This window comes from Myxocyprinus asiaticus, chromosome 46 (genome assembly GCF_019703515.2).
Source record: "Myxocyprinus asiaticus isolate MX2 ecotype Aquarium Trade chromosome 46, UBuf_Myxa_2, whole genome shotgun sequence".
NCBI lineage: Eukaryota > Metazoa > Chordata > Actinopteri > Cypriniformes > Catostomidae > Myxocyprinus > Myxocyprinus asiaticus.
In genome coordinates this window covers 9,788,568-9,816,082 of record NC_059389.1, presented here as the reverse complement: position 1 = coordinate 9,816,082, position 27,515 = coordinate 9,788,568, and the positions used below count along the sequence as shown (strand labels likewise).

At 39.8% G+C, this 27,515-nt stretch overlaps 1 protein-coding gene across 1 annotated transcript in view; it reads left to right on the top strand.

The window, feature by feature from the left end:
* Positions 1–27,515, top strand: part of LOC127435924 (NT-3 growth factor receptor-like) — a 306,013-nt gene that overhangs the window by 221,688 nt on the left and 56,810 nt on the right. The window contains exon 11 of the mRNA XM_051689735.1: positions 2,409–2,597. Coding sequence (XP_051545695.1) covers positions 2,409–2,597 — 189 coding nt within the window. The remainder of the gene's footprint in view (positions 1–2,408; positions 2,598–27,515) is intronic.

Below are 27,515 nucleotides of genomic sequence, written 5' to 3'. Positions count from 1 at the left end.
TGCTATCTGTTGCAGAGCTCCCTGTTCATCTATTTTATTTTATTCTATTTGCAAAATAAATGTTTGGGAGTTTAAAATGTATATTTACTATTTTCACACTAAAGCTGAAGATATATAAATTATAACCATCTTAAGACAAATGTTTCTGCCTAAGACTTTTGCACAGTACTGTATATATAATCTCCTGAGTGAAAGAAAAACACTTTCAATGCGTATTGTTGGGTCTTTTTTTTCCTGTGTCGCTAACAGTGAAATGGCTGTGCTCAAGGATGTAGATTTGGCTTGAACATTGCCTTCTTTGTGTACTTTGACCTGACTCTTAAAAAAAGTAAAAAATAAAAATAAAAATAAAAGTGAGACACAGTCAAGCATTGTATGTCTGTCTGTGTCCAGTAGTTCACTCTTTGGCCTTGTGTCAAGATGTCTGACCTTATGAAGTATATGGCCTCATGAATTTTTCTAAGAAAGAGCCAAGGTCGGTCTCAATGTCAGACGCAAAGACCTTGACAGCCTTAGCTGTCCTGCATGCTTTTATTCAATCTTTGCATATATTACCTTGAATTTCTGGCACTTTGGTTCCGATACACACAGTTCGGCTGACTCATTTATGTATTACAGGCTTGCAGGCCTGAATCTGAGCGTGGGTGTATTTTTGTGTTGGTGTGGCTAAATGAACCGATGATAGAACTTTGGAAAACTTGGGGTGTCAGTGTTTATGGTGGCCTGGGGCTCAGACATCTGGGGTTGAGTCAGGGCAATGTGCTTAATGTTTGCTCAAATGATAGAGCAGGGCTCAATGGCCAGTCGTGATTTGAGAGACAACATTTATTCTGACAAATGAGCCTTCACCACCTTTTGCTCTCAGACATATTATGCTGCATTCATTATCCATTGAAATAGATTTCTGGCATTGTATTGCACCATGCCAGTCCAATCTGTAATTGCTCTCTTAAGCTGCATTCACATATTCAGTGTTAGGAACTCACAATCAAATTCACTAACAGGTATGACTTCTCAATTGTTTACACAACAGCTTAAATGAGGGGCTTAAATACTATCTGTATAAACGAATAAACAAAGTCAAGATACTTTTCTATGGTATGCGAAAGCCAACAATAACACCTGTAATAATACAAAGGTTTCGGGTTTACCTGACTGTAATTGGACATTTAGGGGGTCTTTACTTAAAGAAATATTCCAGGTTCAATACAAGTTAAGGTCAATCGACAGCATTTGTGACATAATTCTGATTACCACAAAAAAAAAAAAAAAAAAAAAAAAAAAGCAAAAATGGAGGTTACAGTGCAGCACTTACTATGGAAGTGAATGGGGCCAATTTTTGGAGGGTTTAAACAGAAATATGAAGTTTATAATTTTATAAAAACACACATTAATTATTCTGTTAAAATTATTGCATTATTTAAGCTGTAATGTTGTTTAAATCGTAATCTTTTACAGTTGTTTTAGAGTTTTTGGTTTGTTGACATTACATTGTCATGGCAGCAAAGTTGTAAAATTGGATATAGCTTTACACAATAAAGGTTAGTAAGTGATTTCATAACACTAAAATCATATTAACACGCATATTGTTTATGTCTTGTGGCTATACTTTTGAAACAGTGAGTATTTTAATGTTTACCGATTGGCCCCATTCAATTCCAGTGTAAGTGCCTCACTGGAACCCAGATTTTTAGCTTTTTTTAAGATTATGTCAAGCAAAATTTATTTTTGTGGTAATTAATATAATGCTACATATGTTGTCGATATAGCTTAACTTGTATTGAACCTGGAATATTCCTTTAAAATGCGTTCTTAAGTTCAATAATGGCTAGACGGAGCAAAACAGAATGGAACAGGATGCAGGGGTTTCACATTTTTTTTAAAGTTAAAATTTTCAACATGACAGAACATCTTAAAAACACAACACTCATAGGGGAATGCTCAGAAAATGTGCACGACACAATGGCAAGGACTTCCATCGAAATTCGTATGGCTATAGCGGCAGTGCTTTAAATGAGATGAACTTAAAGAAGTAAGCTAATTAAAGCACAAATGCTTATCTAAAAAAAATAATAACCTCACTAATCGTATTTAGCATTTAGCACTCTAAAACAGTTAGTGCTTCCATGTGAATACAGGACAGTTGAACATTTTGAACGCTTCAATACAGGACATTTCACCATCCGACTAGGTGGGGTCACCCTTGAGCATTTTTCGGCTTCAATACGAGAAGTTTAGCCGAATCCAACCAGAAGCAGGACCCCCTTGAGCGCTTTGCCGCTTCAGTTTGGGAAAATTGGCTCATACAGGACAGTTGGCAACCCTAAAAACTGGACTGATTACCATATTCTGCTGCTGTGTGAACATAACCTTTTTTGAATGACTTTTTCTCCTCTTCTTCTTTGCAGGACCAGTTGCTGTTATCAGTGGCGAGGAAGATTCCGCAAGCCCCCTTCACCATGTCAACCATGGCATTATGACCCCATGCACCCTGGATGCCGGGCCAGACGCCGTTGTGATTGGCATGACCCGTATCCCAGTGATCGAGAATCCACAGTACTTCCGGCACGGGCACAACTGCAACAAACCCGCAACATGTGAGTACCAAACGGGCACTACTTGCCAAAAGCCCTCTTCCCTAATACAATGGCAGACATTCCCAAGCTCTTCTTTGCCCCCTTGAGTCTTTTCCCAGACAGAACTGATTCAATTAAAGTCTGAAAACTGCTGCTGTTTTAAAAGCCCATGAAAGCTTACTTATTACAGTGAGTGGCAGCAACACTGACTGTGATTTGTGTCATTTCTGTCCTTGTCTAACTTTTAACAGTGTGCTCAATTAGTACGTACATCGACTGTCCCTCTTTGTAGGTCTCATCACATTTTAGTGCACCTACTGTAATATCACATTTTAGTGCACCTACTTTACTGTCATATTTTCAGAGTAAATTAGGCTTGGGTTTAAATTTAGGTCAGCTGCAAATTCCCTTATGTGCCTTACAGATTGAATTTTTGACAAAAGCATATGTATGATTGAGAGAGAGATGGTGAAGTGAGAAACAGGGGAGTGAAATATAGTCCATAGTTTTAAATTTAAATTGTGTCTTAACTCTAAGGTCAGAAACATACAACTCAGACGCAAATGCATGGTCAGTGCATTGCCAACATGTAGTCTGGCTGAACACACTTAACGTGCGTTTTTGCATTACTGGTGCGGGGAAAAACCTTAGTACTCAAGAGTACTTAGTACTCTTAGATAGAGTTACCTTCAAAAGTTTGTGCCATAAAACCGCATGTTTTATTATTCAGGTAAGTTGCTATAAATATATTGACTTTAACTTACTTGCTTAGAAAATTATTTTCAAACTGTTCTGCCATTGTTGAGTTGAAAGAGAAAACTCAGCATTGAAGTGAACAGTTCACCCTAATGTCCGCTATAGCGGCCTTTGTGGCATGCATGCTTGTGTTGTATTATGAATTGAGGTCTGATACATTTTGGAACGCAATGAGGCACGAAATGGAGTTTGCGCAGAGTATGTTGTGGGTTTAAAAATAGCATTAGAAGGTCAAAAATTAGCACTTGACAAGTTGCAAATACCATACAAGTAAAAATTTACTTTAGTGAGTAAATAAAATGATTACCTTGAAATGTAAATTCAAGGGCGTATTTGCACTTAGTGGGCTTTATTCATGAAAATCGAGCAGAACAAATTTGTGTGTAAATCGTTCATGAATCCATTCTTACGTAAAATGTCCCATAGAATTGACTGGCAGAGTGAATTAAGAATGTAGCTATTTTGCATGGAGCAAAAAGTTAATTCTGGACCCTGTCCACAACCTTCCTACCATGAACCCTCATAATTTCCCAAGATATTTCTTTTTAATCAGCTTTAACCAGGGTGAAACAAAATCCATAACTTTGGACTCTGTCACAGTTGGTAAACCATTTCAGATATCCACCTGAGGAAAGCATTCCTGCTAGTCCTTTTGCTGAGCTTTGACAGACAAGGCCAAAGAGGTTTCCATTCTTCTACATGGCCTAGATCCGGACTAATCTGTGATTTATCTCTTTTTGGGATTTTACATTTTCCAAGGTTGGCAGACTGTATTCCCTTAACGTTTCTATTCTCTCTCTTTTCTACCAAATCCATCTGTACTTCTTATAATCTGTTCTATGAGTTCCAAATTGAGTGAGAATTGGATTTTCTGTAGTGCACAGGAAAAATCTGTGTTACCTTTTGTTTTCAAGCATCATGTGCTTCCTGCAGTGTGGGAAATTCTGAACTAAGCAAGCTTTGTTAAATCGGCTTAATTTTATTGGCCTCTATAGATGGGATTCTGATGGGTCTCTTTTAAACCCCGAGAAGCACTGGAGCATCGTTGGTCATAGTGTGCTGCATTGTTGCCTCTTAATCAAATTAATATAATTTGTTTGTGGGCAGAGACGAGCAACAAATGCAGAATATCGCTTTGGAGGTGATCAAGGAGATTAATTGTATTTAATTGGAGCAAGGGGAAATAACAATAGACTGTAGGATATTGAATTAAGTCATATAAGGATTATAATAGTTTTTAATTTTTTTAATTTTTTTTATTACATATTTTCAGTTTGTTTTTTCAATTTAGTTTAATTTTAATTAGTTTGAACTCTATGACTGCTAGTTTAAGTTTAGTTTTCAGTATGTAAATTTTTTGTTTTAGTCTTATTGTCTTAGCGCTGCCAAAGTAAACGCAATAATTGATATCTTTTTGTAGCAAAGGTTCGTATTTGGATCAAAGGAGGAAGCGGGAACCGGTATTCACAGTCCATGTGAGTCAGAGTTTTATTAACAAAAATAATAGAAAATCACTTTGCAGCTTCACACTCAACCAAAAGTCTGCTTTGCAGCATAAAAGATAAGACAGGTCCGCTTTTCAGCACAACACTCTATATAAACCCTCTGGTAACAGACACGTAGTCTCTGGTCTGTATTTCTCTCTCTCTGGACTGGGCCGTCTTTTATCTCCCCCGCCTCTCACTGTGAACATAGAAATGGTAATTAGTCACAAATCATCTCAGGTGGATGTCCTTACCACTTTCTCTCTCCCCAGACGGGCGCTCGACCACGCCCTCACCTCCACACTTTTAAATTTAACATTGTTAAATTTCTCTGAGCTGTCAAATAATTTTATTTTCATGTTTAATGAAGGCAGGTTGTTTCAAAAGTTTCACATTTTATAATATACTGTGTATTACAACTTAAGGTAACACTTTCTTTGAAGCACATATTTATAATGCATTGTAAAGGCATTATAATGCACTAGTAATGTCTCATAATACACCTTAAAATATGTTATAACTTCTCATAAATAATTGTAACCACAATTATAATACATTACAATACATACACAAGCAACATCCAATTTTATCTGCAGAAATGATAATGTATTATATCTATTTGTAATACTGAGCATTGAAACGGTTCTGAAACGGCACGCTGTTAAACACAATGACCACATATGTGGACTTTATGCTAATTTTTCCTTAAAATATCCATTATTTACTGTGGGCCTGGGTAGCTCAGCGAGTATTGACACTGACTACCACCCCTGGAGTCGCAAGTTCGAATCCAGGGTGTGCTGAATGACTCCAGCCAGGTCTCCTAAGCAACAGAATTGGCCCGGTTGCTATGAAGGGTAGAGTCACATGGGGTAACTTCCTCGTGGTTGCTATAGTGTGTGGTTCTTGCTCTCGGTGGGGTGTGTAGTGAGTTGTGCATGGATACCGCAGAGAATAGCGTGGGCCTCCACATGTACTACGTCTCCGCGGTATAAACATCCATTAAATTCTTTTAAGTGTTTATAAGACATTATAAGTTATGCTGGAAGTTATATACATTATACATGCACAAAATACAAAAAAAAAAAATAAAACTTTTGATATATTACGAAAAACACTTGTAAAGCTTTAATTTTAACAAGGTTAAAATATATCAGAAACTCTTTCACGAGAAAAATATATGTATGTTGATCACACATTAAGCCAATCTTCTTGGGTGTAAACACACTAAACTGATCTTAAAACCCATCAAACTGATTCTATACTGGACTCTATTCAATAAACTTTAATGTTTAATACTCTAAAGATTAACTATGAATAGGGGAAGTCTGATTATGTTTTATAACTGTAGTTATACTTACTTATGAGAAGTTATAACTTATTACATTATTATATTATATATATATCAGTATAATGCATTTATAATGCTTTACTTAAAATTAATTTAGCTTTGGACACACAAAATTACACACACACACACACATACACACACACATGTTGGTGCAGCTATCCTTATCCTACTCTCCATAGACATAATGATTTTTATACTGTACAAACTATAGATTTTATCCCCTAACCCTAACCCTACCCCTAAACCTAACCCTCACAAAAAACTTTCTGCATTTTTACATTTTCAAAAAAAACTTTGTTTAGTATGTATTTTAAGCGATTTGAATTATGGGGACTCTAGAAATGTCCTCATTAACCACATTTATAGCATAATACCCTTGTAATTACCAGTTTGTAACCTAAAAAAAAATGTCCTTGTAAACCACCCAAATCCGCCCACACACACACACACACACACAAATTTGATCAGTTTAAGTTTTTAAGTTTTTTTTTATTTTTGTTTCACTTAACTAAATGAAAACATATTTGTTTTCTTTTGAGTTTTTAGAGTGTTGTGTTAGATTTTCCTATTCTATCTACATTTTTAGCCAAGAAACAATTATTCTTTTCTTTCAGTTTTATGAATCCTGTATTGATCATAGTCTGACTTTGATCTACTGACTGACCTTTTTCTGTGACACCAAATGCACTTTTCAAAGTCCTTCACGACATAGAAAGGTTTTGAAAGAAAGAAAGAATGGTGTTCTTAAATATGTATATGACACGCAATACATACTGTACTATCTCTCCTCTCTTCTACATCTCAAAATGTAAGTACCTTTCTACATAATACCCTAACACATTTAACACCCTAATTGTTCACATTTGAGTGAACTCAGATTCCAATAAAAAAAAAAAAAAAAAAAAAGGAGGGACACAGATGAAAAACGACAGAGCTGTAGGCGAACAAAGCCAATATCCGCTGCTCCATGAAGCTGATACACAATCAAACAGTGCCTGGTGGCTAAGGAGAAGCACATGTATGGCTTGTAAAGCATCTAGATTTGTCATTTTGTACTTGGAGAACAGAGAACGTGAAGGAAATTAGGTATCAGTACTCCTGGATGAGGACTTTGCAGCCAATCTTGTTAGATTGGTAGACCATGGAATGTTTAATTTGATTAGAATATGTCTCTGTTGTGTTGTATTGAAATAGTGGTTAAGGATTTGGCAACCAAAATATTCCAAGACACTTTGATAAACAAAAAGTTCCAAGTTACAACAAGAATCACAGAATCCTTATCACAGATTGTTAATATTGCAGTAACATTTTAATTATTACAGGATTATTTATAAAATTGTATTTGCAAAAAAATAAATACAATAAAAAACAGTGGTGCGAGTTTGGGGGTGGGACTATCGGTTTGTACAACCAATTCAAATGGGTGCAGTTTCTGGAATCTGAATTCTGAAATATTTTTGCAATTCCGTTTGTTCTGTTAGAAATTACACATTTCAGCTTTAAACCCCTCCTGAAAGATCCACTCCTCCCACCCAGGGCACCATACAGGCTAACAGTTAGCGGGAGAAATAATATTAAGTGTGAAAAACATGTATATCCTCCTGAGACCCCGCATACACATGTGTGGACATTACGTTTTGGCTTTGCTATAGGCTATGCATAATTTAATTTAATTTTAACCAACTAATCTCAGTTCTGGAGACTCTAGGCAGTCATTAAAGGGTTAAACTTTTGGCTTATAGTCATGTGACAAAACAACATGGCAACAATCTCAGCTGAGTTTGTCTTTTTAATGAAGATTTTACATTAAAACCTGTTTGAGTCAAAAGAGTAGAGTCTCTAGTTTCATCCCATATTATCGTGAAATGGCACGCTGTTAAACACAATGACCACATATGTGGACTTTATGCTAATTTTTCCTTAAAATATCCATTATTTACTGTGGGCCTGGGTAGCTCAGCGAGTATTGACACTGACTACCACCCATGGAGTCGCAAGTTCGAATCCAGGGTGTGCTGAGTGACTCCAGCCAGGTCTCCTAAGTAACCAAATTGGCCCGGTTGCTATGGAGGGTAGAGTCACATGGGGTAACTTCCTTGTGGTTGCTATAGTGTGTGGTTCTCGCTCTCGGTGGGGTGTGTAGTGAGTTGTGCATGGATACCGCAGAGAATAGCGTGGGCCTCCACATGTACTACGTCTCCGCGGTAACACGATCAACAAGCCATGTGATAAGATGCGAGGATTGACGGTCTCAGATGCGGAGGCTTGAGACCAAGGCGGAGCTGGAGGGATGGAGAGCCAGGGCGATGCTGCAGGCTCGGAGGACCAAGCTGGAGCCAGAGGTTCAGAGGGCTGAGTGGAGCTGGGGGCTCGGAAGACCGAGGCAGAGCCAGTGGGAGTGAGAACCAAGGTGGAGCCGGAGACCAAAGAGGCCAGAGCAGATCAGGCAGACGGCCAGGAGACCAAGGATATGACCTCAGGGTAGGGACTGGGTCAGGAGTCCTGGTAGGCGGCCACAGGGCCAAGACAGGGCCAGGAGGCCTGGGAGGCGGCGTGGGGAGAGCCGCTGTAAGAGGAGTCTCTGGGAAGGTGGACGGAGCCGCTGGAGGAGGAGTCCCTGGGAAGGCGGACGGAGCCGCTGGAGGAGGAGTCTCTGGGGGAGCCGTGGAAGACTCTGAGGGCAGAGCTGGAAGAGGCCCGACGAAGGCAGGCGGAGCCAGGAGAGGCCCGACGAAGGGAACCACCGACTGGGGAACCACCTCTGTGGTCGTAAGCACTGGCAGTGACTGGGGAAACCACCTCCGTGGTCGTGAGCACTGGCAGCGTCTGGGGAAACCACCTCCGTGGTCGTGAGCACTGGCAGCGACTGGGGAAACCACCTCCGTGGTCGTGAGCACTGGCAGCGACTGGGGAAACCACCTCCGTGGTCGTGAGCACTGGCAGCGACTGGGGAAACCACCTCCGTGGTCGTGAGCACTGGCAGCGACTGGGGGAACCACCTCCGTGGTCGTGAGCACTGGCAGCGACTGGGGAGAAGGTGTCCTTTTCCTTCTCCTTTTCTGGACAGCTGGGAGCATAGTCACGGGACGGTTGAAGCCACAGGCATTGGCCCTGGGACAGTTGAGGCCACAGACATGGGCGCTGGCTTGTCGGCCATTGGAGGCTTGGAGAAAGGAGCCATGGCAGGCTTGGACGAGGGAGCTGAAGATGCAGGTTTTGGCCCAGGGTTCCCACCATAATCCACTGTGTAAAGGGATCCACAAAGTTCCAGAGCCTTCTCCACATATTTGCAGAGTGTCCAGTGAGGATCAGCCGGAGGCATCAGTTCCTTCACTGCACTATTCAGACCAGTCTGGAAGAAAACCACCAGAGAGCAGTCTGGATAGTGCACTAAATTCGCAAGCTCTAAAAACTCACGGACGTGATCCTCAACTGGATGGTCCCCTTGCTTAAGAAGCAGAATTCTGACAGCCGCTATATCCATTTTTGGTCAGTCTTTCTGTAATGAGGTAGTTGAGGAATGAGGATCTAAATGCAGCTTTTAATGAAACAAAAGATAAACAAAGTTACTGAGAATATAACCAAGCACAGAACATAACAACACATGTGAAGACTGACAACGAAACCAGGGGAAACAACGGCTTAAATACACAAGGGAAAACAAGGGAATGAGGAACACCTGGGGAAACAATCAGGGGAAAACCAATCATGAAAAGAAACTACTAAGGACTACAAAACTAACAGGAAACATTAACGGGGAAATAAACAAGAATTTCAACATAAAAGTCAGGGCAAAAACACAGGGAATACGTGACACACAACAGACACGCTCAGGTCTCAGGAGGATAAGTACTTAAACAAACTCCCAGAAATATTCAAATATTATTAGAAATATTATAAACATATTCAAATATTCACAGAGTTTTGCATTATAAACTGAATGTATCATTAATGGCATAACGTCTTATGTTTGTTTGTGTGTTTACAGCATGGCTTTTGAGAATGAAAGTCAGGAGTCAAGATTCACCTTAAAATGTGTAAGCATGCTTTTTGTGTGGTATTTGCCTTGAATTTTATTAATGTAGTGGTAAAAATAAGGACAAAAGATAAATTTTCTCCTCTGTAATTAGTCACTTGGTAAAAACACTCATCGTCTTGAATTAGCGCTGTATCACAGGTAGTTTGTCACAAGCATTCCTCGCTAACAAGAATTAGGGGTTGAAACCAACAAAATATTGTAATGCCACATCTAAATGGACACACTATCACTCTATTATGGGATAGTTCACCCCAAAATGACAATTCTGTGATGATAATAAAAACATTTCACTCTGTAGAACACAAAAGGAGATGTTAGGCAGAATGTTAGCCTCAGTCACAAACTACATTTTTTCCTGGGATAACCTATCACTATAATGACACCACTTGACCAGTTGGCAGGTCATTAGTGTTCTAAAAAAAAAAAAAAAATGACTATATTAGCTACATGTCTGACATGCAGTTTTATTATAGCAGGCTGGCTGGAATGTTGTACTATGTTGGCTAAACTCAGTGAACCCTTCGCTCAATAGTTGTCAATTGCCCAAGTCTCTACCCTGTAATCATCTCTCTCCGGACTTGAACCCTGGACCTTGTGGCATTTTAACAGTGAACTCATTTTACCTCAATTACCCATTGTAGGACTTCACATAATTTCACAGCACATTTGAATATTTGAATATAAATTTCATTCAAGCTGAAGAATATTAAGTCTATACATCAACCACAAAGATGTATGCTGGAAGTTTGAGAATGCATGTGGTCTTTGGTGGGAATTTTTTGGTATCTTACGATTCTATTGGTTTTTGACTCATGGAGCCACAATCCAATTCCAAAAACGAATCGTTTACGTTTGTATGCACATAGAAAGGAATTAACTTATTATATTATAATGTACAATATATGCCCCCAGATCTGATTTTCAAGGGAGTTTATACCTTTAAGAGTGTATATTTCTGTCATTTTTTTATGGAAAATCATTAAAACAGATTCTCAATCTGTGTAATTATACTGTTATCTATAAAATTAAATCAGCATCAACTTATGTGATAATATGTGATTGTACGTATAACTACACCTAGAATAAAATATAACGAAATACTGTTCTTCAGATGTTGCAAATAAATTTAATGCAAAATACCCCTAAATTTGTACCACTTTTGGTAAAATTTTTGCCATGGGCTCTCATTAATTTCTTACCCAGGTTTGCTGTTTTTACAGCATTGTACACCTCATGGCAATTATCTCAAGCTTTAATTTATAAAACTGTATCTGTATTTACAATTTTGATTATGCATATTTTGTCTATTGATCCACAATTGTTTGAGAAAGAATTGTGATACATTGGTGCATCTATTTTTAACTCAGCTTTATCAGACCATCTATCTGAATGATATTGGAATGGATCATGCAAGGGCTTAAGGATATATATATATATATATATATTGTTATTATTATATATTTTTTTTTCATTCATCTTCTCAGTTCTTTGTATGACAGAGGATTATTTTATTGTCTGTCTTTGAGAAACCTTGGCAAAGAGAAAGGAACAGCCTTATCTGTTTTGACAGAGCACCTTTCTTTCCAATAGCATTAAAAAAGACGATCTTCTCTCTTATGTCTTCTGGCAAGATTAGAGAGGAAAAGAGCTATAGAGATTTACAGACCATTTACTGCTGTCATTTTGGTACAGGGACTTTCAAATTGAAGTTCCACATGGACTCGCTTTGCGTAAACTCATTTTGCTTGTTATTTTATCTCAATTCATTGCATTTAAAATGACTTCTTTTAAAATGTCTTCTAAGCATTTTTGCTCTTAAATATACTGTACAGGGAATGCACTAGATCGTCTACATCCTATAGATGATCTAGACCAGTGCTACTCAACACACAGCTGCATGCAGCCCTCAAGCCATCTATTCCTGCCCGTGTTATGATTTTATCATCAAAAATATATTTATCATTAGCCTAAATGTGTATGATTAGTGAGGTGTCCATTTTCAGGAGTATTTACCGTAGTTCGAGAGGGAGATAAACTGCAATAGTATGTAACAAATGAAACAAACAACAAAGAGATATATTATAGTAAAACCTCAAGGCTATAGGGATCCAGTTTTCCAAGGTTGTGTAGCACTGATCCAGATGGTTGCCAAGGGCCCTGGCATCCCAGGGGGACCACTGTGTATATTTATGACTTATATTTATATTTTTATTCATATTTTTTAATATTCAGTTGAGCTTATATAGTTTATATATATATAATTTAGCTTTAAAAAAGTTATAATAATATAGTTCTCTTTGTACATTTATTTTATCTTCAAATTTTTGTACCTGATTTTCACTAACTGCAAACTTTTGTTTGAACAAAATCTGCAATTTGTAAACATTTAGTCCCAGTTATGAACAGAATATTTATTTTAGTGTTTCCTCTTAAAAAAAAGAAAGAAAAGAAATCACTTATCATGTTGCAGTTGTTCTGTGGATGTTTTTATGTTATGACTATTTTACACCATTGGGGCCCATTTTCATGATCTCGCTTAAGGCTCTACAAACCCACAGGCCAATCCTGAGTATAGTTTTGGTAAAAAAAGTTCTCTAGCTCAGTTGCTCACCAGGAGCCAAATTGTAATTTTACCATGCAGTCATTTGTATCTGCATAGAATAACATTCACAGTCATCAACAAGCACTGAAACTGCCAAGGAATTCTTACCCAAGTTGCTCTCTATCTTATTTTAGTAAGATAGAGTTTCGCTTTGTTAGCCCATAAGGAAGCCCTAGAGCCGAAACCGATAGAGTGGGACATTTATCTCCAGCCATTTAGTCAAGATTGTCAAGTAACATCCTGTTAAGTGTTGACCTCAGCCAAACAGGTGCAAAACTCTGTTAAACCGGCATCGCTCTGATGTTTTTACCAAACTGACATAAGTGATATACTGGGAAATGTTTTTCCATTTGTTTCCATTGACTTCACATGAAACAAGTTTGAAATGTGTGGGCATGGCCTACACACTTAACCACAAGAAAGTCCAAGAAAGTATTTTGGTCCAAATTTGTTAAAGTGTCTGGACCTAAACGATGCTCTTGAGGGCATTTTTAAAAACATATTTACTGCAAGGAACTCCAACAGAAAACCATTGCACTGAAAGCTATGCCCTTATTTCCACTGCTTTATTGCCCCAGGCACAAAAAGCCTGACAAACGTAGATAGAGCTCACTCACTTCCAGTGGCAGTTTCCCTTTATAGAATTCTAAATCATGATTGCCCCTTAAACATCTAATGCAGAGGCGGACAAAGAAAAGTCTTGGAAAAACAAGCTTGTGTTGTTACAGGGTAAATAGAAGCCTGCATTTGCACCATAGCAGAAGATTAATTTACAGTAAATTACAGTTCTGAGCATGCAAGAATGATTGCTTATAAAGATAAATACAGTGTTGTTATTAACACATGGTAAGTCAGGATAGCTATGAATGGTTTTACTTCTGTGCTCTGAAAAAGTCTTTACAGTGGGTAACTTCCTGGGATAAGGGGTTACTGGTGTCTTTCAAAGTGTACCTGAGTAATATCAACCTAATTTCAATGTTAATTTGCTACATGTGCAATGTAATTTTAGTCAAGTCAGACTTTTCCTGGATAAACATACTAATATTCCTGGTAAAGGATCATAGGTCAAAGGCCACATCCACACTAATCCGTTTATGTTTGTAAACTCCATTTTCAGTTTCCTAACTTCACCATTCTACAAAGTATGGGGTAATGGGGAGAGTTTTAGAGATGTTTTTGATGGAGGAAAATGTCATTATAGTGTGAATGAGAGGTGTAAATGTATCAAAATCAAACTAAAATATTTTAGTGTGGTTGTGGACAAACCCTATGATCCTTAGTCCCAAAACAAATCATATCCCAATAAATGGCTGATAATAATGTTATTCAAGCCCTTAAAGTCAACATGAAATGACATTCACAACCCATTTTACTTCCTAATGTGACATATTTCCAAGTGAAACAGGATATTCAACAGGAAAAGACGTAAGTTGGGGAAGAAGTAGGTTGGGACTTGATTTTATCCATTGGGAATTGATTTAATTTAATTTTAATTAAATTAAATTAAATTAATTAATTAATTAATTTAATTTAATTTAATTTAATTATATTTATTTATCACACATTATACATTTGCACATATACAGTGAAATTCTTTTTTTTTTTTCACATATCCCAGCTAAGTTGGGGTCAGAGTGCAGGGTCACGAAAAAGTGGGTGTTACATACCAGAATGGAGCCAGGTGATTGGATGGAAGAGGTTGAAAAATTAAGATGGCTTGGTGTTGAAGTTGTTTGAAGGCGGAGCAAATTATTCCATTTTGATGAAAGTTTCAGAAGACAAACATTGTTTTCTTTACAATAACGTACACTGAGAAGTTGTGCACAATCAGGCCAAGAACATGTATTAAGAAAGTAAATAAATTCAATTGAAATAAATTTTCATTTAATGTAGACTTTAAGCCTAGCCCTAACCCTAACCTTGAGCGTAAACCTAACCCTAAAATCTACAATGTTGTTCCAGTAAGAATGTTTACCCAGGAACATCCTACTTAGGTAAGTTATGCCAACCTACCTCTTATTGATGGGACGATCAGATCATTTTATTGACTTGGATCTTTGAGTCTCGTTCAGCAAAATGAACGAATCTTTATTCAATTCATTTAGTTCATTTAATTCATTTGAGCAGAATTAAATTAAAATGTAAATTTTCAATAGACAAATCCCCCCAACACATCTACTTATGCAAACTTTGATTATAGTTCCAATAAGGAAAAAATTATAATGCAGCCAAGGACAAATTATGAGAAACAGAAAGATTAGTTCACCTCTGGATTCTTTTTGTCCGAGTCGGTGCTTATACGGCTGTCACGTGACAACAGAACAATCAACTCAGACCAGATGACTCAGGAGGTGAACTAATCATTTCTGTTTCCCGTGTGTGTGCATAGCGTATATGGCTGTCACATGACAAAAGAATGAATGACTTGGACAAGAAGACTCGAGAGGTGAACTAGTCATTTCTGTTTCCTGTGTGAGCAATGCATAGCGTATACGGCTGTCACATGACAAAAGAACAAACGACTCGGACCAAAAGAGTTGAAAGGTGAACTAATAATTTCTGTTTCCTGTACAGTGCCTATGCAGTTTTCATGTAACAAACAAACGGAGGTTGCGTAATGAGCATGCATGGCCAACACAAAATGAACTAATCATTTTCTGAGACTACTAGTTCTTCTGAGTCACATAAAAGATTCGTTCAAAATGAACGAATCGTTCACGATCGACCCATTACTACTACCTCTCAAATAACCACTAATAACAACCAAAGACAAAAGATGACTGCCTTCTTCAATATTTGCCTAGACTGGATGGGGCTCTTTAAATTCTCACAAAAGCCACATTCGCTTCAAATGCTTTTTAAATCAGAGCACTTTATTAATATTTCCATCTCTGACAGCCCATTCGCCATAAAAGAAGCAAGCTCATCTAAAAGACTGATGACCTTCTCTGTTGAACCATGGGGAGCTTTGGGTCACAGAGAAAGTGAGCTGATTGGTGCACACCTTGCGGTCGGCACTCTCCCATTAACCACAGGTGTAACCGCCGCAGGAAATTAATCCTTATTAGGGAATGTTGAAGGGGATGCCACACTAGACAGTTCTGCTGGCCTAATGACAGATACATATCTACCCGAGGTCCTATTATTCCTTCATCCCTGGCTCTGCCTCCTGGTGCTCCCGTACTGGGGTTATAATGAATCTGTATTTTTATCATCTGTCAGTTTGAATTAGATGATAGCTTTAGATTTCTTGCAGGACATTAACGGAGAGGCTGTTTGGTAAAGGCAGAGCATGGTGCAGGGGGGATGATGGAATGTGAGCGTTGAAGGAACAGATTTCGTGTGCGGTAGGCTCTTTTATTTTAGAGTCAAGGGTAATCATTTTGCATGATGCTTGGAGAGGACTCAAAGTTATCTTTTTAACTGCTTTCCTGGGCTGTTTTAAAAGGAAAGACTGTAGTTATGGTAGGCTTGAGTCAATAGCAGACCCAGGTGGAATATGCAGACATTTTTTATTTAAAATATTAAGTAAACAAAACTGCAAGGGGCGAGGTATATGTATTGATTTATAAATGACAATCATTCCAATTTTGGAGAAAATCTGCAGAGCTTTTGCAAAGCTGTTGCAAACCTTGAGGTTTTACTATTTGGTGTAACAAACTTTACTAACATTATCAGTGGACCTCAGGGAAGATAATAAAATTATAGCAAAAGAGTATTTAATGACCTCTTTAACGTCCTTGTACCCCGAAAATGATTATTTTCTATAGCAACGCTCATAACGCAAAAATGATCCATGTTTGGCTTTGTTGTTGATGACAGAAAATTATTTAATCACTACATTAATTAATGAATTCCTCTTTATGATCTTGCACTTGCACTTATGAAGAAAGCACTGCAGGTTACAATGGCTAATGCTATATCTAGCAGAAATATGCGTAAACTACATTTAACAGTTGAGGTAATGCCATTTTAGTTCTTTTAACATGACATCAAGACGGTCAATTCAGAGATTTCATAGAATTCAGAGTTTACTGTTAATTGCAAGTTCTATGAAGATGTGAAAGTTTTTTACAAGTCGGAATCCCATAATTACGTGTAGTTTCTAACATGACGTTAACGCACCATTAATGTCAAATTATTTTCCTATAGTACGTTTGGGTGAATTCATTAAGAATGAATTGTACATGGTGATAGCGTTATTTATTTTGCATGCGCTGTCTGCAAATCAGGTAAGGGCGCACACATACCATTTATAAACACGTACGTTAATTGCACCAGATGGCGACAAATAGTGCTATTTTTTATGAATAAGGCACCATCCACTGTATAATAACTTTGTATGAAGAAATGAGGCTTTTTTTGCGATGAAAAGAATGACGCAGATAGCAACTAATTAAACTGGATTGGGGATGATTTGTGAAAATAGCACAAGTGGGTGCTGTTGTTTAATGAATTTGCCTCTTAGTTTTGAATTTTTGTAACAAATGAGTTGCAGGCTTTTTTTGATCTGTCATTTAAGATTGTTGTTTCATTTAGTCTTTGGAAACCAGTTTGATCCGCATCTCTTGCAGTGTTCAAAGTCAGGTTATCTGTGATAACTGCAAGACACCTGCAATATTTGTTCTCCACAGAGCAAGCAATGCATTTACTGAATTTTTGCTATAGTGCAAAGTGCCATTTTAGCTTTGCTGTCCATGGCACCTGTCAAAAAGCCCTTCTTCATGAGGACTGGCAGAATGTTTTGAAGCCAGCTGAGTTTTAAATCGTTTAATGATCAGACAAACTATGAAAGATTACATTTGTATATCCATGCTTGATTGAGCACAAACCTTTGGAAGAGGTCACTGTGGTCCTCTCCACCTGCTTCTTTGCACTGCCTCTGAGGCCCTGTTTACATCTGGTATTAAGATCCATCTCTGGTGATCCAAACACAAGTGGTCAGTTGAGACACAACGTCATTTACACCCGGTAGAAACATGTTTCTCAAATGTATCTCCTGTGACCACTTGTTTTTGGCTTTCTAATGGACGATCTCTGATATCATGACTGCATACACCACTCACTACGTCAGTGTATTACTTCATGTTAATAAAGCATAATAAAATGTGAAAAAAAAAATGGCCACACCATTGCCCACAAATATACTTGAATTTTAATCATAAGCACAAACGTGATGTTTCATGCAGAATTTTGTTATTTTAGTGGAGTATTAGCTTCTGCTTCAGATATGTGTGCTTTTAGCAGTCAGAAAAGAGTTACTTTAAGATATTTTTTTACTCACTCTCTCCCTTTATTTCCCTTCTCCCCTCTTCTTACACTCGATTTTCTGAGCTAGGAAGCCATAATAACTTCCCTCCGGAGCCAAATGCCAAATCATCAAAGGAAAGGAGACAATGATTAGGGCCATCACGGCCATCTATGGCAGCATCAGGTTCTCTGTTTAAAAGCCCCTCACTTCAGCATAATTGATAGGACACTACCTCCTCACACCCTCTCTTATCCCACCAGCAAACGATAGCTGCTCTCTGCTCTAAGATTATGAGCTTGGAATGAATTTGCCCCAGATGCAATCAATATCAAACGATTGACTTGAATCCATGTTCTCTCCCCCATCTCCAGATGTCATGCCCCCTTCCTTTCATTTATCTATGTCTTAATCTTCAATTCTGGCCAGCCGCGTAGCTCACCATGCCTGGAAAGAGGAGTGGCTGCCATTGCATGAAACGTTTATATGGACTGAGGGAGTTTGATGCTTTTGAACATGTTAAATTGCCTAAAGGCCTGTTCACACCAAATCTGTGACAATTTTGTGAGTCGAACTTCTGACGGAAGATCTATTCACACAGAGTCCGTAAAAATATGAAATGAAAAACGATTTCACCCCTGTACAGTAGGCGGCGCTGTTGCGGTGCTGTTGTTATGCTAGTCTCCTGTCCGAATTTGGCATAACTGTTTCATTATGTTCTTTCCATGTTATTGATGCATTTTGAAGAGTATATAATCTGTGTTTTTTATATGAATGAGATGAGTAAAGAGCGCTGTTGCATAAATAAATGTCCTATTTATATTTGCACATGTATTTATCCATAAATATCTTCCAAACGGACTCCAGAACCAAACTCCTCTTTTTATAATGTCTGGATAATATAACACAAGGTGCTGTGATATAAATGCACATGGAATAATGCACATTAAGAATAACAGTTTAGTATAAAATAGGATGCATATATTAAAAATAATATAAAAGAAGATTTTGGCTCACTGCCTTTATTTAAATTATTGCAGTACTTGCAATTTGTTTGTCTAAAACATTGCATGTAACAAATCTTTTTATGGGATTTTGCTACAAGCTTAGTCCAAATGAATTGCTGAAACTCGCTGCTATTTTTAATGCCATGAGAATATAATAGGCGCAGTGATATAGATATTAAATAATGCACATTAAGACAAAACACAATAAGCAGACTTTAAAAAAAAAAAAAAAAAAAAAAGACTGGGTTTGTGTTTGCAGTACCAAGTGTTAATGAACTGCAACTATTTATTTTTAAGTATATAATTTTCAGGTGTGTTTCAGATGCACGTCCAATACCGGTTTTGGCCAGCTGATTAGTGCCACCAACATGCTGGTTTGAGCAGCTGCAGCGACTGACAAAAATCTCTTCTCATTGGTCAGTCAGTTTTCATCGCAGTCCAAAAAAAAAATCAAATAAATAAATTGGAACACTTTCTGTAAAAAAAAAAAAAAAAAAAAATGTCGGATTGTTGGAGAACGATTTGGCGGACTCAGTATGAATCCATTGTTACAATACAAAAGCTTGTTCAGAATGAACATTCGTACTGAAAAACAGGTTTTGTGTAAACAGGTGTTTAATTTTGAATTTCTCAGTTTGGATCCAGTTTTCTTCAGTTGTGCATGTCAAACATGATGAATGTTGAATTTTGTTTGTTAGTTAATATCTTACATCAGTGGTTCTGTAACGATGCTGGCACTGGCAATGATGAAGACGAAGATGAGAGAACCCAAGTGCAGTTTATTTACAAAAGTGAAACCAAAACCCTAACTATAATCGTGAAACATGAACTTGACTAGACTTAAAACTTAACATAAGCATAACATGGCTTGACTTGGCTAGACCAAAACACATCCATATACAATAAAAATACTTGACAAAGACACAATGGAAAACATGAGGCTTAAATAGATGGACATGGAGGAACATAAACCAATGAACAAACAGAACTCATAACAAGCTAATTAAACAATAAACCAATGAAAACATGACACATGAACATGGTGGGAAAACAGGAATCACATGACAAGGGAAACAGGAACTAAACATTTCAAAATAAAAGACATGAATCAGCAAAATACACATGACAGGTTCTTAACTGATTTTGCTTTAGGACCTAGATTGGACATTGCATAGCGACCACAGTATCAAAATTGTTTAGCGTAGAAGAATATCTCTATAATTAAACAAGTATTAATACAGTGCATCCGGAAAGTATTCACAGCGCTTCACTTTTTCCACATTTTGTTATGTTACAGCCTTATTCCAAAATGGATTCAATTCATTATTTTCCTCAAAATTCTACAAACAATACCCCATAATGACAACGTGAAAGAAGTTTGTTAGAAATCTTTGCAAATTTATAAAAAATAAAAAATGAAAAAAATCACATGTACATAAGTATTCACAGCCTTTGCCATGACACTCAAAATTGAGCTCAGGTGTATCCTGTTTCCACTGATCATCCTTGAGATGTTTCTACAACTTGATTGGAGCCCACCTGTGGTAAATTCAGTTGATTGGACATGATTTGGAAAGGCACACACCTGTCTATATAAGGTCCCACTGTTTACAGTGCATGTCAGAGCACAAACCATGCCATGAAGTCCAAGGAATTATCTGTACACCTCCGAGACAGGATTGTATCGAGGCACAGATCTGGGGAAGGGTACAGAAAAAATTTCTGCAGCATTGAAGGTCCCAATGAGCACAGTGGCCTCCATCATCTGTAAATGGAAGAAGTTTGGAACCACCAGGACTCTTCCTAGAGCTGGCTGCCTGGCCAAACTGAGCGATGGGGGGAGAAGGGCCTTAGTCAGGGAGGTGACCAAGAACCCGATGGGCACTCTGACAGAGCTCCAGAATTTCCCTGTGGAGAGAGGAGAAACTTCCAGAAGAACAACCATCTCTGCAGCACTCCACCAATCAGGCCTGTATGGTAGAGTGGCCAGACGGAAGCCACTCCTCAGTAAAAGGCACATGATAGCCCACCTGGAGTTTGCCAAAAGGCACCTGAAGGACTCTCAGACCATGAGAAACAAAGATTGAACTCTTTGGCCTGAATGGCAAGCGTCATGTCTGGAGGAAACCAGGTACCGCTCATCACCTGGCCAATACCATCCCTACAGTGAAGCATGGTGGTGGCAGCATCATGCTGTGGGGATGTTTTTCAGCGGCAGGAACTGGGAGACTAGTCAGGATCGAGGGAAAGATGAATGCAGCGATGTACAGAGACATCCTTGATGAAAAACTGCTCCAGAGCACTCTGGACCTCAGACTGGGGCAAAGGTTCATCTTCCAATGGGACAACGACCCTAAGCACATAGCCAAGATAACAAAGGAGTGGCTCCGGGACAACTCTGTGAATGTCCTTGAGTGGCCCAGCGAGAGCCCAGACTTGAACCCGATTGAACATCTCTGGAGAGATCTGAAAACGGCTGTGCACCGACGCTCCCCATCCAACCTGATGGAGCTTGAGAGGTCCTGCAAAGAAGAATGGGAGAAACTGCCCCAGAATAGGTGTGCCAAGCTTGTAGCATCATACTCAAAGACTTGAGGCTGTAATTGGTGCCAAAGGTGCTTCAACAAAGTATTGAGCAAAGGCTGTGAATACTTATGTACATGTGATTTTTTTTTTTTTTTTTTTTTTTTAATTTTTAATACATTTGCAAAGATTTCAAACAAACTTCTTTCACGTTGTCATTATGGGGTATTGTTTGTAGAATTTTGAGGGAAATAATGAATTTAATCCATTTTGGAATAAGGCTGTAACATAAAATGTGGAAAAAGTGAAGCACTGTGAATACTTTCCGGATGCACTGTACATGTATTAATCTTAGCCTTAAGTGCATAGACCCAACAATATGCAAAATTATGCCTAAATTTTGTTCCAGTTTTTAGTCCCAATCATAAGGAATTTAACGATTTCGGTTCTGGTTCCTTAACAGTTCCATTAACAATTATTTTAGTAGTTTTGAGGAAGAAATATTTGTAAATAAGAATTGCAATTCTTATTGGATTTACTGCTCTTCTTGCAAATGGTGTTAACACAGATGTTTTAATTAAGATATGTAATTCATTTGTTTTTATAAAATACCACTAATGACAACAAAACTCATAATTTCTAGGCTATCCTTAACTACACATTGTCATATCAACAAACATCCAGTAATTTTCTGAAATCTTGGTTCGGACATGACGAAATGAATGACTTGCGGATCAGTAAGTTTTTGATTAACTAAAAAAAAAAAAAAATGGCTGATTAAAGTCACTCATTTGGTAGGAAGTGCTGGATGTTTTCTGGAATTATTTTTTAAATAAACCGACTCAAAATAGTAATTTGTCCAGAAATCGGAATAAACTGGGCACACTGTGTTTCGCACTGTAGCTTCAATAGAACCGGTTCATAAGAGTAATTCTCTCTGGAATCAGACTACACTGGTCAAGCCGTATGTTTCGCGCTGTAGATTCAAATAAACCGGCTGATAAGAATAATTTGTTCGGGCATCAGACTACACTGGTCACACTGTAAGTGTCACACTGTAGATTTAATAGAACATTTAATAGTCATTTGTTTTCGGGGGGCATGGGTAGCTCAGCAAGTAAAGACACTGACTACCACACCTGGAGTCGCATGCTCGAATCCAGGGCGTGCTGAGTGACTCCAGTCAGGCTTCCTAAGCAACCAATTGGCCCGGTTGCTAGGGTGGGTAGAGTCACGTTGGGTTAACCTCCTCGTGGTCACCATAATGTGGTTGTCATGCTCAGTGGGGCGCGTGGTGAGTTGTGCATGGATGCCACAGAGAATAGCGTGACCCTCCACAAGTGCTAGCTCTCCACAGTAACACACTCAACTAGCCACGTGATAAGATGTGCAGATTGACGGTCTCAGACGCGGAGGCAACTGAGATTTGTCCTCCGCCACCTGGATTGAGGTGAGTCACTACGCCACCACGAGGATTTAGAGCACATTGGGAATTGGGCTTTCCAAACTGGGGAGAAAAGGGGAGAAAATCCCCCCAAAAAAAACATTTGTTTTCATGAATCAGACTTCACTGGTCACGCTGTATGTTTCACGTAAGAGTCATTTATTCAGGAATCGGACTTCACTGACTACACTAAAATAGCGGGGTTGCAGTACCACTGAGTGGTAGCAGGAAACAGTGTTGTGTCCTCATTGGCGGAAGGATGCACATTCGAGAACCGTTAATGGAATTGAATGTCATGAAAATCATTCGGTTCCAGTATTTTTCTAAAAATGGAACCGGTTAAGAATAAGAACCTGTTTTCGGTTCTCAACCCTACACAACAAGTTTGTAGTAGTGTAGTAGTGTTTGTATTAGTGTAGTGTATATAGTAGTAAAATTGTATTAGAATTAGCCAATTAACATGTGAGATGAATTAGCGGCAAAATACTGTAGAGTTTGACAGATATCAACAACAAAAGATATGGGAAGCATTTTCTCCACACTTTTAAACAGTTAATTATTCTGTTTATTTTTTTCTATTTTGACTATATGTACAGTTGCATATTATTTGCCTTGAGTATTGATATTTTTCTAGCTGTTCGCGACCCAGTCAGAACAGACCTGCGACCCATTTTGGGTTTGTGATCAGCCAGTTGAGAACCACTTTGTTACATTTTCACATTTAAAGAATAAAATATCCATCCAAACTGCTAATATACTGTAAACAACTTTTGTTGTGCGTCACTCTCTCCTGGGTCACTTGACCTGTTGATAGCTGCACCGCACTGTATCCCTCCCAACTCATTAAAAACACTTTAATTGTGACTTAGTGGCGTAACGGTCATTTGCCAACAATGCATAACCTTCATCAGTCCCCCTCATCATCTTCCCCTTCCCCATCCTCTCTCTCACAATATGCTGCATTATAAAATCATTAGGCCCCTGCCATTACAGCCTAATTAATTTACACAATAAAACTCTAAATAAAGGCCTCACTCTTAAGACCAAGATGTGACTGACGTCTGAGTTTTGATGATGTAACTTTTATGCATCGACCTCCGTCGTCTGCCGTTTTAGAGACGATGTATTAAATCACAATTACCCTGGTTGAAACATTGAATGGTAGGCGTGCTCTGTGGATTAGACTTGTTTTGTACACAAATTGGTTTGTATATAAATCTGGTTGAATTATGTCTGTTGACTTGTGGCCTGGTGTGTTTTCGATAGTAATGCATTCATTATTTTCGGAGACACGGCTCAAGCCTTTTCATCTCTCGAGAGCTCGCCAGAAAAAGCCTATCACAGGCCCTGGTACACAAACTTACTTTCAGGTACAAGATAATTGAGTGCTCTGGGTCTAAATTGCCCATGCGTGCGTACACGCATGTACTTGTACCTGTGTGCACAACAAGGAACGAGGTAGGTAATGCATGTAAATCTGCTTGGTCGCAGCTGCAGAATGTTATACAGTAAAGTTTGAATATTTATAAACTCCTTTGAGGCAGTATTAGAAGTCTCTCCTTGCAGGAATTTCAAAATTCATCTACTTGTACATGGGTGATTCTTAAACTTTTCTGTCCCTTAGGATGATTTTAAAGACGAACTACTTAAACAAACACTACCAATCTAGTTGTAAAGATAATAATAAAAGATTATAATAGCTTAATTTATTATTATTATTATTATTATTATTGTGTCACTATAATTACTTTTTCCTGATTTTTAACAGTGTTGAAATTCCTCTACCCAGACTTTTGAAGTTTCCCTTTATAACAAATTAATAAAAAGTGTTCAAATCAGGGACAAACTACTTTGTACTTTTTTCTAAGAACATAAAATATATATTTATTCATTTGATATTCACATGTACAAATTGGATTGTTTATCTAATGTTGACCTGTTTCATGTGATGTCACTGTATGACCGTGCCGCCATGTTTATGACCAAAATTCCATATACCTTCAATATGCTACGTTGTGGGATGTGGCAAAAGTCGACGAATTTTTTTTTTTTTTTCAATTTATAAATCTTGAAAAGGTGATACTGCTGTTTCATTACCAGAGCATAAATGTAATTCCCTAACTGTCACTCACTCGACGTTGTGTTGATGTAGTGACACTAGGGGTCACTCTTGGGAGCTCCAAACACCTCTGCTTTTTTGAAAAAAGGTCAGTGGGAATTGGCGAGTGGAATTTGCATGCCACTCCCCCGGACATACGGGTATAAAAGGAGCTGGTATGCAACCACTCATTCAGATTTTCTCTTCGGAGCCGAGCGGTTGCATTCAGTGCACTGAATACAATTCCTCCAATTCACCTCGGAAAACTACTGAATTTATGGCGCGTTTCAGCGGCTTCTCCCTCTCTGTGCCTGTGGAGTGCAGAGAACGCCCCTGGGTGCTTCGGCAGAGTGAAAAAAGAGTATATTCTAAAAGAGTATATTTTCATTCACAAAAAGAGCGGCACACATGGAACGTCTTTTTAAAGATGCATTTCCGTTTGTGTGTTATTCCTGGTTGCGGTCGTTATCTCTCCACTTCTGACGGCCATGATCGCTGTCTTACGTGTCTGTGCGCTGCTCACGTGGAGACATCGTTTGTGGATGGGTCATGTCCTCATCGCGAGAATATGACCATGGCAATGTTTTGGTCGCCAGCGGCTCCCTGCACCGGTCCTTCTACCTACGGGTTTGAGGCCACGTCGGTTAGCACTGGGGGCAATTTGGGGACATCAATGTGGCCACCTCCGCCGGGTATCCCCCCCACGGACCTCCCACTCCCCAGCACGCTTGCTTGCCCTGGTCAGGTGATCGGACGAGACCGCTGGCTCGTCTCAGGGCGAGTTCGACCTCTTGTTCGGAGCCCAGGAAGACGATGAGTTATCGAACGCAGCATCAGACAGCGGGCTCGTCCAGTCGGACGCAGAGGCTTTGGCTGGGCTTCCTCCTCTGGGAAATGACGGACATGCTTTCCCGGGCAGCCGCGAGCATCGGGCTAGAGTGGAACCCTCCACTCTCCCCTGAACCCTTGCGGCTCGACGATTGGTTCCTGGGCTGAGGGTGCCGCTCACGGCCACGCCCCGCCCTGGTTCCTTTCTTTCCAGAAGTGCATTAGGAGCTGACAAGATCGTGGGAGGAACCTTTTACTATCCAGTCCCAGTCTTTCAGCTCCCCCGCTCTCACTACCCAGAGGGTATTCGGTGATTCCCCAGGTAGATAAGGTGCTCACGGTGCACTTGTGTCCGCAGAGCGCCGCCACCTGGCGCGGGTGCCCAAAGCTCCCATCCAGGGCCTGTAGGTTTACGTCGTCCCTGACGACTAGGGCCTACGGTGCCGCTGGACAAGCCGCCTCCGCCCTGCATGCCATGGCTCTCCTGCAAGTACACCAAGCCAAGGCGCTAAAAGAGCTGCACGAGGGTAGTTCTGACCCGGGATTGATGCAGGAACTGTGCTCGGCAACCGACCTCTCTCTACGGGCGACGGAGGTCATGGCACGGTCTCTCGGGCAGGCGATATCCACCCTGGTGGTGCAGGAGTGCCACCTTTGGCTCAACTTGGTTGAGATTTGGGAGGCTGACAAGGCACAGTTCCTTGATGCCCCCATCTCCCAGGTTGGCCTGTTCGGTGACACCGTTGAGGACTTTGCCCAGCAGATCTCGGCGGTGAAGAACCATAGAACACATCCTGCCCCGGTGCGGCTCAAGACCCTGCACCCTGTCTGCTCGTTGTCAAGGGCATCCTCCTGCAGCAACAACACTGGCTCCGCTGCAGCCCACCCCCATGGCACGGCCCCGGCGTGGAGCCCAACGCAGGAAACAGACTCCACCCATCTCACGGCCGGCCGCTAAGAACCCGAGGAAGGCTTCGAAGCGCCCCTGAGACGGGTGACCCAGGGGCAAGGAGACCTGCTTCTCTGGAGCTAGTGAACAGACCACTCCATCCCCCGGTGGAGGGCCAGGAGGAGAATCCTTCGTTTAATTTTTTGCTGCATGCCCAAGAGGCTGTGGTACCCAAAAGTTCAACAAAAGAGTGGTTTTCTCGTTTCCTGGGTCACATGTCAGGTGCGCACAATTTTTGCAGGTATGGCGCTCCAGCGGCAGACCCCCCACCCCTGTGTGCCCAGCTATGGCACAAATACGCCCACACGGGATTGATTCCGGTGGACTACGGGGACGAGATTGCTCCTCCCCCCTCTTTGGCCAATCATATGGTGGGCAGCAGGAGCCAGGTAAGTGCTTTGATGTCCCTGGACTCAGCACAGCCACGGGGCTCAAGTCCCCTCCGCCCCGCTGCGAGGCCCCACCCGCCAGTATGTCCGACATGATCATTCCCTTGGTCCCCTCACCCGGAGTTTGGGCACATGGCTTGCGCTTTCCAACCCATCACGATGGCTGACCCGGACCGCCCGACTCGGCTACGCAATTCAGCTCGCCAGGTTCCCACCCAGGT